The 12,720-nt window shown below is 25.6% G+C and overlaps 1 protein-coding gene across 2 annotated transcripts; it reads left to right on the forward strand.

The window, feature by feature from the left end:
• The first annotated feature begins 4,047 nt into the window (after positions 1 to 4,047).
• LOC112601737 (retinol dehydrogenase 14) lies at positions 4,048 to 12,148 on the forward strand. 2 transcript variants are annotated; one of them, XM_025349496.1, is made up of 8 exons: positions 4,048 to 4,156; positions 6,666 to 6,860; positions 6,999 to 7,091; positions 8,970 to 9,209; positions 9,509 to 9,697; positions 9,776 to 9,885; positions 10,784 to 10,873; positions 11,945 to 12,049. In XM_025349496.1, the coding sequence occupies exons 2-8, from the start codon at positions 6,671 to 6,673 to the stop codon at positions 12,047 to 12,049; spliced, it is 1,017 nt and encodes a 338-aa protein (XP_025205281.1). In that variant the 5' UTR covers positions 4,048 to 4,156; positions 6,666 to 6,670. The 2 variants fall into 2 exon arrangements, with proteins under 2 accessions (XP_025205281.1, XP_025205282.1); XM_025349497.1 differs by lacking the exon at positions 4,048 to 4,156 and having other exon boundaries at positions 6,671 to 6,860; positions 11,945 to 12,148.
• Positions 12,149 to 12,720: the final 572 nt, after the last annotated feature.

Consider the following 12,720-nt stretch of genomic DNA (forward strand, 5'->3'; position numbering starts at 1 on the left):
AATGCAAAACGTGCACCACATTTCAGCACTGACGTTTTGTAATTTTTAAACGGTATTGACGTACGATATCGTTCACTGGGATTGGAGCTTCGGAGGATTTATTTTACTGCATGTGAGGTAGTTTATTATAGTCGTTTAAAATAATTTGTGTGTTTACTCTGTACACAGGCACTAATGACGAGAGAAATAATAACGGACGTAAGCAGATATTATTTAGATATTTGTACGAATGAAGAGGTTATTATACACTATTTGCTGTACTATAATGTTGCGCACAAACTATACAAATTGTCTAATTTCGATTTTATTTTCGCAGTTACAAATATTTTCAAATCAATTATCTAGTGCTGTAATAGAATTTTCGATGTGTGATCTTTTCACTGTAAACGCTCGCCTCTTCACTTCTGTAAGTCGAAAGCAAAATAATATAACATACACACTATTATAAGCCCAGACGAGGGTTATAAGTTGTTATTTATTTATTAACAAGACAATTTATTAACACGGTAGATGTAAACTATAAATATATTAAATATCTAGGAATTGATGTGGTTTTGAATTTGGCTTAGAGTACAAAATATGTATTGATAGCTGATATTATTAGATTCTGTGATATCGAATACGTAATTTAGTGTGATTAGACAACCCGCACTAGAGAGAATTATCTCATTTTTGAAATATACGTCCCCTTTTAGAATGGTGCGTTATTTGTCCCACATTCAAAAAAATTCAATTTTTTTTAAATTTTATTCAATGTTATTTCAAATTTTACTATGTTAAGTCCGTGATATTAGTTATGAAATGTATACCAATGAGATAGTAGCCACTACCATTATTCAATCATAAATTATTATAATTATATTATAAGTACTTATAATATAGAATAATTAATATGTTTTATAAAATTTAACGTTCAAATATTATTTTACTGATTATAAAATAAATTAATTTTATTAATCCTTTATAAAAGTAAAATTAATTACTTTTGTAATTCAGTGATAAGCGTTTTATAATTGTACTTATCCAATAGGCATCGGTAATTTTTTTAGGTCACTGAACGAAAATCGCTTAATGAATATAAGTTATATTTAATGTCATACGAGGTATTGTAAGTAGTCCGTGTTTTTGAATATCTATCGAATTTTTGTTTATGAACCCCAATGGTATTTAATATTTTAGTGTTATTATATGAATAATATTTTAGCTTGTTTCGTAGAGTTTGAATAATGATAGGTGATTGGTTGGATGAATTTTAATTGCTATGAAATCACCTTTTTTTAATTACACAGCAATATTAGATTAATGTATAAATAATATATTTTTTTGAGTCGGGATTTAGCCACTTTGAAACTATTAGTTTTCATTATGAAACTATTGCAAGGCATATTTAGATTTTATAATAGGTGGAAAATAATGACACTGTATGCTCTTATGTGTTGATAAACTACAGGTACATATTAATATAACTGACCAAAAATAAAAATAAAAATTATTTTCTCTACATCTCAATCATATTTGACTGTAAAAACAAATATTTACACTTTTATTTATATAATAATATTATAATTTCATTTCATCGTTATTACCTATAAAATACAATCGTAATTGGATGTCGACTGATAATACATCATCAGTGCTATAAATACATACCTGCAACAATAAGTTACAAAGTATTTATAAATTATGTGTTTCGTTTTGTTTCAGGCGGTGGGCGTCTGTATTACGTACTTAGTAATATTGCTCCAGTTCAGAATAAAGGTAGATAATGTTTATTAGCATACATGTTTAGAATTATACGTGCAGAAGATTTCTTGAAATAAATAAAAATATACGTGTGTAAGCACATAAGTAGTATATATACCTATTGTATATTATATAAAATACATAGCATACTATAATATGTACATTAGTGCAATTTTTTGTTAGTGCAATATTTAATCCATAGACGATAACATTTTTAACATTGCCACTCAATCACCAAATACTTACATTCGACTTTGCGTCGATCGACATAACTTCAGTTATGTCGGTGTACGAGATAAAAATATTTTTAAGCTATTTTTTACATTGCTAATATCTAATATCTTAACTTTTAAGCAGTTTAATTAATATACAATTTTTGAACATGAGGTTATAATTATAAAAAAAGGTGCATTCATATTTATTTTAATACAAAACTTATAAATTACACTTTATTTACCTATGCTTAAATATTTCACTAATATAGATATATTTACATTTTATTTTAATTTTTTTTTTTTTTTATAAATGTTTGTACAATATATTAAATTAAGATAATATATTATTTTATATAATACTTTATTTTATGAACAAAAAAAAAAATAGTATTAAAGATAAGATAATTTCATTTTTATTTAAAGAGGGACCATCAGTTCTTAAAAAAAAAAAAAAAAAACAGTCTATCTAATTATAACAGTGAAAACTAATATGTACCTAATCGAATCATGATTTCAAAAATATTTTTGTAATTTTTGTATTTCATGTAAAATTTACATTGTGCTTACTATGTAAAACGAATGAAGCGATATTTAAAAATGTATTTATATTGATTTAGTATTTTCATTTCATATTATTAGAAATAGTAAAAACTGTGGAATGAATTTATTTTTACCTAAAACATTTCATTAATTGTATTAGTATAATAATTATTATAATTTGAAATATATTATTTTATTGTTAATACCTAACTTATGTTTAAGTGAATACCAACATACCTATAGTATAATAGTATACTTTTGTGAGTTGAATATGTAGCTTAGAATAAGTCTTAAATATTTTTGACTATTTTTTCTTTTTTTTTTTTTTAGTTTTACCCAATTATTTAAGAAAGAAAATTTTAATTTTAATAACTAGAGTCCATTTTTCTATCTGAATCTACCATCAAAATTAAATATTTTTACTGTTTTAAAAAATGATGGCTGACACAAAAAAAAAAAATAAAAATAACATACATATTTATAAAACCAATATATGTTTATCGTTTTGATCAGAATCTAAAACTGTAAAAAATAATTTTTTAAATCGCTTTGTATATGGTTAGTACCTACGCTAGTTAACACCTAAATACTATTAGTGTTATTCGTACAGTTTCTTAAATGACTAACGCGATAATTGAATATAATATACATATTTATTGTTGTATTGTTATTTGTTTATCATTGTAAACTGTAAAAAGTATAAAGTAAGGAAACTTGGTAATTCAATATTTTTTAAAGATAAGCAATTTATTTTTTTAAATTATTTAATAATATTTAATAGTATTAGAATTTAGAACTACGCATATTGTATTTATTCATATTCTCTTACAAAAAAATTCAATTTATAATCTCAAAACAAAAAAAAAAAAGAAAAGTTCACGATGTGTAAATTCTGTGATAACTATTCACCCTACCGCGACTGTGGTAAGACGTTAAATATCTGAAAAAGTATAATTTGCAAGAATTAAAACAAAAAAAAGATGATTAGAACAGTAAATATATTATATTATTACATATAGCGTTTATTTTCGGGTAAATATCTAAAATTTTTAAACACAATGGATTAAGTATACTTGTTCGAAATCAATAGAAATCGTCGTTTTTTCTTTATATGATGACCAAAAGAACTTTTTTTTGGAACCAAGTAGTTACGCTGTACAAATATGTGCAGGTCATACCGCGATACGTGTTTGTTTTTGACATTCTGATGGAATTTCGTACCACTTTCCGACATATCATTAAAATTATCTCGGCAGTAAATGTTTATATGTAACATGTGTCTCAATAAAGCTGGTATATAAGGTTTACTGTATTACGTATACCTAATAATATTATATTATGATATAGTAGTTGCAGTTAACACATATTTATCTTAAACTATCGTGAAATTAGGAATAAATTCTATCTTAATCATACACATTGTCAGTTATGTGATCCAAACTATTGAAAAGCTATAGCCATCGTCTATATTATTACGTCACGTACTCACAAACCGCTATCCCTTCCGCCCGGCATATTATGTCGTTTTCATCTTCGCGTTGTTCATACTTCCTCCACAGCTATACTACTTTCACTTGGCCACGCAACAGCTGTGAACTCTTAACCGCACACTCGTACAATACGTGTTCAATACGTTAAGATAGGAGTCAACGTCTAATGTAAGTAAAAATATTTTCTCATTTAATATAAAAATACACATCGTTTTTACATTGGTTTATAATCATAAAATATTTAATAAAAACACTTTTCTGATAAGGTTTCATGAATTATTCAAGTTACGAATCTGATAAATCATTATGGCATTGACGTATATCATGTTTCTAGTTAGTTAGTACCTATATTACAAATTTACAAATTAAATCGTTTTTAAAATATATATTCGTTATAGCTGTGAAACGTAAAGTAGTGTTTGTTAAAGCCAACAGAATTTTCACAGATATGTGTTTACTTAATCTTAACGCTGATAATAATATTAAACGTTTTCAGCTTAATTATAACAGCTGTAGTTATTATTAAAGATAATGCCATAATGATATTAATATTTTATAGAAAATTACCAACTTCTATTGGTCAATAGTTTACTGTAGTTTAATAACTATTACCTAGTACCTATTTACTTTCATTAATTTTTATAGATCCTTGAAAAAGCATTAGTTAACTACCTATTGACTATTTCATTAGTTTAGTTACATTTTCATCGAGATTGGTGTGCAGAGGTGTTTTATTTTTTAATGAATACATTTTCAAAATAATATATAATAGTATAATTCTTCAGTTTAATACAAAAAAATGCTTATCTAAGTAATTATCGTTTTATTAACGTAATATAATGATGTATAAAAGATGAAATCACCAAGATAAATACATTAATACATATAATTTTAACAGTGTTAATGACTGGTGACGTTTATATTTAGTAATAAATATGAATTAGTTTTAAAATAAATGTACTATTTAATTGATATAAAAAAGTATACCTTTATAAATAATTTGTTTAAAATATTTTCATGTTCATAAATTTATTGCTAAAAATTAATACCTATTTTCCCGCACAAATTCTATGGAATATATTTCATTATTATAATATTATTTCAACTGCATTTTTAAATGGTTCATTATAATAAGTAGCAAATTATATTTTTTGAGTAGTATAACTATAATGGTTTTGTTTAAAAAAAATAACAATGTAATGTTCTCTGCATTATTGACGTCATTATATTATATTATGTAGGTAATTTGTATAATTACTTTTTCAAAATTATTTTCTTATCTTAGTTGATCATTATCAAGAACTGAGATTAGGTTACCACAAAATTGTATAGGTTTTTACGAATACGCCGTTGATGAACTTATATAATAGATAAATGTCTATAAAGACTATACAAAGTCTATAAAGATTATACGAATTTTATAATCTTAAATTTAAAATTAATTGTTTATTTAAATTGAACATTATAAAATATTTTAAGTAAGAACTCACACGTATTAAGAGTTAAACAAGTATTATTAATAAATCTTAAGAAAATATAAACACAATAAGCTATTATAATTCAATACAATACACATTAGGTATTGTACACTTATACATTTCATGTAGTATTACATATGTCCTGTATATTTAGTATGTACACGGTTCACATTATTTATAATCTAGTGTTCTAATTATAATTTTTACCATGTACCTATGACATAATATTTTTTTCTCAAGGAAATGTTATTATATTTAATAGATTCATTTATTCATATTACAATAAGTTATATTCAAAGGTTAAAAATAACTCCCGCACATTATTGTTGTCTGTATTTTATGATTGTACTCATGTAAATAACTTGTATTAAATAATATAATATTACAGCACAAATCAGGGATAGTATGCGTTTAACATAGATCATATAGTGTAATTAGATATTATTTTGAAATTTGTAACGTATAGGAAGGTAGTTATTCTTTTTGTGTAAAATGTGTATTATTTATTATTTTAATTTAAATTTATAAAAGTATTTAGTACTTATGTAGTTTTTATATTGATTTTTAAATAAATTTTTCAACTTATATATTTAGGTAGGTATTTATAGGTAGGTACCTACTACTTTGACCATAATTTAAGTAATTAATAATTATATTCTTAGTTTTGCGAAAGATTTAGTTTTATTAAGACTTGAAACGTTTTTAGTTATAATCTCTGGTCAATCGTTGAACATCCATAACTTTAAACATGTTATTTATTTAATACAATTTGAACAACTATATGCAAAACATTTTTTTAATGTATTTATCGAAGAATTTAAATGTATTTCAAATTAATGTTTTGAACTCTTTTCTCATCCAGATCAGATCTTATTGGTTTTAAATTCATTATTATTATACATCCATTTTCTAAATTAAATAAGTAATTTTTTTTCTAAATATGTCGTTATATAAGTCATCGATTAACTATATTTTAGGTACTTTCATATTTTTAACCACCAAAATAAATACATTTATCATTTGAGATTACCAAATAATATTTTCAAGGATTTTGATAATCATCACGTTGAGCCCAAGGCCACTTATTCATTAAACATATTATTTTTAATTTCTGTACAAATTTCGAATATTCGTCGTATAAAACCTTACAGAGGACTGATGTGAGCCTTAACCATTATGTTTTGTTTATATTTCAATAGTTACGATGTGGTATTCGGCAGAGACTCTCTCTTACCTTCACACGACTAACCTGGTGGTAATCGCCGCCTATGCCGCTCTAATCGCGTTTATATTCTTGGTCATTGTTAAACTATACACTTGGATGACTACAGGTGTATATCACGGCACCACGAACATGAAAGGCAAAGTCGTAATCGTCACCGGATGCAATTCGGGTAATGTTTAAGGAGCATATTATTATTAAATATATTCGTACATTATATTATACACACACATTCGCACCCACAATATGGTTAGACGCAGAGTATATAACTATTAACTGTGTTCGTATTTCTTTTTCATGTTCTTCTCAGGCATTGGCAAGGAAACGGCCAAAGATCTGGCTAAGCGTGGCGCCAGAGTAATCATGGCTTGCAGGAATATGGAGACCGGATCGAAAGCTAGAGGTAAAAATCGATTACTTACAATAATAATTCAATAGTTGCACGTGATTGTTCGGCTATCGATTAAATTTCTATTTTATTTTTTATGTTATCTAACAGGATTTTATATTTTGCCAAATGCGTATAAGCGCAACTGGGCAGGAACGTTATATATTTTTTGTGGGTGACAGTACGGTATTGCACAAACAACTGACGTTTCGGACGTTCGTTGATGCAGTGCGACTGTGCGTTACTTGTTTATGTATTTATAGTTTATACGATCATTTAATAAATAAAAATTATTTGCTAGAAATAATTTGATTTCATTTTTTTTTACGGGGTCCATAATGCATAGGTACAAATAAACTGTTTTAGAGCTCGCTATACGGTTTGCTTTAGAGGAAATTCTATTAGTTCCTATAGTGACATTAAAGTTACTTTTCACTGACTCATTTTTTTTTTTTTTTTTTTTGCACGATAACAATTGAAATAAAAATAAATAGTTAACATAAAATATTATACCATATTTACTTTTTTACGGTAATTTAATTCTGTTAATTTAATTAGTATTTAATAATACTTAGTAGTATACGTAGTATCGCGTATAAATTCCATTTTAAGTTTCTATATTTTGTATGTTATTAACCTATATTATAACACATAATATTTTCTAATATTGTGTCCGCATTATCTGTGGCGATTTTGGTATGTTAGTTACCCTCTTAGATGATTGTGTGTACAATTATTTAATGATATTTTTGTTTTCTACACTCTTTTTTTTAATGCACATTCCGTTGTTTCTATAGTGCAATGTACTTATTTTTTTACATTTAATTAATTGAAGCCTTGTACTATTATTTCGGATAACCGACAGCTAAATAATTCCTACCAGTATATTTATCAATTATCATATTTTGTTTAACCACGCTTATTATGATGTATATACCACTTTGAAATTATATTAATTTGAACGATTTGCCTTGAGAATTTTGAAAACTTTTGCTTTTTATATCGCTAAAAACAAAATAAACATTATTATATTTTTCATATTCTGTTGAAATACTGCAAGCTTATTCAATTTAAATTTAACTAATAATTAACAAATTACGTTTGTATGGATTTGACACTTTATAATTATCACATATTATTCAAATAGTTTTATAGGTTTTAAACTTTTGACAGAAATGGATAAGAGGTTGGTACTAGGCAGCTTAGTTCCAATAGAACAAACACGTTGAGACATGTTTACGATTCAGAACCATAAGTGGAATATATAAAGCAGTGGTTCTTTATTATGACAAGACAGTGTTGGAGAGTCATTTTTTATGCAAATCGTGTATAAAAAAAATCATATTTTTTATAAAAATAATTTACTATAGAAATTAATATCTCAATTAAGCCAATTAAGGTACATACAAATTAACTTGGGAAATTTAAAAAGAGGAAAAGAAAAAATGAGTTATTGGTTTACATACACCTAATAATAAATTTTATATTCGATATATAATTATTATAATTATAATATTAGGTAAACAATATATACTACGTATGTGCAGGTTAAAAAACTATTATATGATATTTCCATAAATGTCTAATTTTAAATTATTAATTTAATTTTTACGTAGATACACGTAGCGAGGTTATTAGGTAACATAATTAACATACAATCTTACTGCACATAATTTTAAGATATTTAATATTCGAAAAATTAATTCAAACTCGTGTATATATAACATAATTTTTAATTTGTTATTTATCCACCAATTTATCCGATTGTTAGTTTTTAAGTTTGTGTTAATAATACTGATCGATATGGGACAACAATATCTGTACACTTGTTTTTATTGCATGTATTTAAAATGTAATAAACACATTGAAATTATAATTTTTGGTTTTGTTTAGACGAAATCATCAACTATAGCGGAAACTCCGATGTTGTGCTCATGAAATTGGATTTGAGCAGTTTGAATTCAGTGCGTCAATTTGCAGCTGAAGTAAACAAACAAGAATCTCGATTGGACGTATTAGTTAACAACGCTGGTGTAGCTAATACTTTTGGTAAAAAAGTTACTGAAGATGGTTTAGAACTTACCATGGCTACCAATCAATACGGCCCATTTTTGCTGACACATTTACTTCTACGTAAGAACACACGATATATTAATTTTTAATTATCATGATAATAATATAATCATTCTACGTAACGCACTGTACAATAATGGTATAATATATTAGATAGCTGAACGACATTTCGCTAAGTTTTTAAATAAAAATGCAAAATTAAATTTAAACTTAAATACATTAATGTTATATTCATGTGTGACATATTGTAAACGGTTAAATAAACTAACTTAACTATATGGTTTAAAATGTTGAACAAGATGTATTGATTTAGATGAATATCATGTTTTATGTAAATTTTAAGCTATTTTTCGTTTTAGCATTGTTGAAAAAGACTGCGTCCAGCAGGATTGTAATAGTTGCTTCCGACTTATACAAGCTTGCAAAATTGAACTTGGCCAAACCAAATCCGATCAATCAATTGCCCGCCTACTTATACTATGTCTCTAAATACGCTAACATCATGTTCTCGATGGAACTAGCACGTAAACTCAAAGATAGTAATTCAGGTGATTTTCTATAACGATTTATACCATCATCGTTTCTAAATCGACAAAATGTAAAATATTATTTTTTGTATCAAACAGGTGTCACGTGCAATTGTCTTCATCCTGGTATCATTGACTCTGGAATATGGAGAAATGTGCCATTTCCGCTGAACTTGGGTTTGCAGCTGGTTGTAAAGACTATGTTTAAGGTATGTATTAGTATCATATACGTATAGACAAAATGTAATTTAACATAAATGTTGCTGCAAATGGAAAAACATTTTATCACAGTGTCACAATTACATGATAATAAAACGCATACACTTTTTATTATTTGCGCTATGTATTTATGACAAAAATATAAGTTTACGAAAATGTAATTATAATGTATCAAATAATTATTAATTATTATATCTACATTTAGTCGTATAGAATTATTTTATACACAATGATGTATACTATTTTTTTAAATTTGCATCATATGAAAAATATAAGACGATGATTTATAGTTGCTAAAATTATTATTCGTTGGCTAATTAGTCGTTACTCATTGATACTAATTTGTTAATAATATTTAACTTAAAGTTAGTAAATCATCGTGCATTAACAAATAAGTTTATTTTTTAATTTTCTATTGTTATACGCCTATTTTTTTTATTTTTTTTTTGTCAAATAATACATTTATGTTTGCACGAACAAAGTTTATTTGTAATTTGCGTAATTATCTAAACAAAGAATTTTAATATAAGTAAAAAAACTGTATAATATATAAGTTAATCATACTTGTCTTCAGTATTTATAGTTTAATACGCTCGCGTGATATTATACAAAGTATAATGCACGTATAAAAAGTAATGTGCAAAAGTATAAAATAGTATATATGAAATACCGTATTTTTACATCATACCTAATTTTATTTTGTAATTTAAACTATAAATTATAATATAATATACACGTATGATGTTTAGTGTTTTCATATTATTGTATGCACTGTATAATATGTATTTATAATGCATGACTATTATTTAAAATCAGTTTTATTTAAGTCTGTTCATGTCTAACTACCTATATTATATATTTACATATTATAATGTGATTTGCTTTCAGACTACCGAACAAGGTGCACAAACTTCAATTTATTTGGCCGTCAGTGAAGACGTTGCCAAGACTAGTGGAAAATATTTTAAGGACTGCAAAGTAAATATGATTTTATTACATGACATATATTTTATTTCACGCATCGTGCGTAAAGATGAATACATACGAAATTAATTACGTGGCAGGTGCGTGCATAATTATGCAGTGGCTCTGAATAAGGTGTTCACCCACTTTCAAATTAAAAATAAAACCCCTATATGTGTATGCATGCAACTGTCATATATTATTATTATTATTATTTTATATTAATTTACTGATACCGTTTTTTGGTAACTATAATTAATAATAATTAGTGAGCGTTGATGCCATGGTTTATGTTATTTAACGATTTCTTCGTTCCATTACTATTAACTTCCATCATAAACTTACCATAGACTTATAATCGCAACTTTCGAGATTTCCGTTATAATAAGCTCCTTACTTTGTATACGCTTATATTTGAGAGCATGGTTTACGTAACCACGGTGGTTATAATCGTAGTTATTATAGACGGAAATAACATAATTTCAAAGAGAATTTAAACGTACGTTGACGTTGGATTAATGGAAACTTTAGTATAATTATTGATAATGAACATATTAAAAATATTACTAACAACATTATGTATTGTGCATAGTAAAAATTGTTCTAATCATATACTTTAAAGTTTATTTTGAAAAACACCGATCAGTTTTTTAAATCGACTATTTAGATTAGTGGGAAATTTTTGTTTTGTACTTACCAACTATATCTGTCGACATATGTCACTCAAAAAGTTTTCGCGTGCCAGTGTGCATCAACTATAATAAATAACACGTGCCACAAGATGGCTTTCACCCCCGCTATAGAGTGTTTATACAGAAAAATCAAGTACAAGATTATTATATTAAAATCTTAAACAACTTATGAGTAATATATTTTATTGTTGGGAATCTAGTAGGGATTATAAGGTTCACCGTTCAAGACGCACTATTATGTATCTATAATTCGATTAGCATACATGTGATAATATTAATAGCTCAAATTTGAAAGGAACATGTAACAGAAGTATTTTTATAATCTATTTTGATAAAATTTAAATGATTTTAAACATCGAACTAATATAATGAAATCTTTGTTTATTAAATTTAGGAAAGCAGTTTGAGAAGTGATGTTTTAGACGAAGGAAATGCCAAGAAATATTGGGAAATTTGCGAAAATCTGGTGAAACTCCAACCCAACGACCCAAGACCGTAACTCACGTATAATGAATGACGTATATGCGATATACCTATATTATACACATTTTATACACATTATATATCAACACAATGATTGATCAATATTTATTATTGATTATCGTGTACCTACTTGTATTTTGATACAATTATTATGTATTATATTATTGTATTTTATTATTTTATAATAATAAGTTTATGTTTATCTATTAAACTATATTAGGTATTACGCGGTTTTAGAATAATCTTTCTACACTTTAAATGTTAATAAAAATCATTATTTTTTTCATTAAGTAATTGAGTAGGTATTACGTTTAAAATAATTGTACCTGCCACATATTTTTTTTACAAACTACTAATTTTTCATAATAAATAATTTTTTTAACGGTGAAATATATTTTGAAAGGCATTAATAAATAATTATGCTGTATATTTTTAAAACGTTATAATGCATTTGTATAATTTATTACCAACCGATTCGATTTTTTTAATATTAACCTTAAAACTTATTTTTATATTATAGTATACTGGTATTATATTGTATAAGTATTTTTGGCTACAAAGAAAAGTCATTTTTCTACAAAACTAGATAAGTAATATAAAACTGACATTTACTTGTACAGTGTATACGAGACAGATACTCGTAAAAACTTTTACATGTCACAATTAGACGGTGTAAAATGTATTCTT

Source organism: Melanaphis sacchari, unplaced genomic scaffold, assembly GCF_002803265.2.
Source record: "Melanaphis sacchari strain LSU unplaced genomic scaffold, SCAv2.0 Contig7_pilon_pilon, whole genome shotgun sequence".
Classification (NCBI taxonomy): Eukaryota; Metazoa; Arthropoda; class Insecta; order Hemiptera; family Aphididae; genus Melanaphis; species Melanaphis sacchari.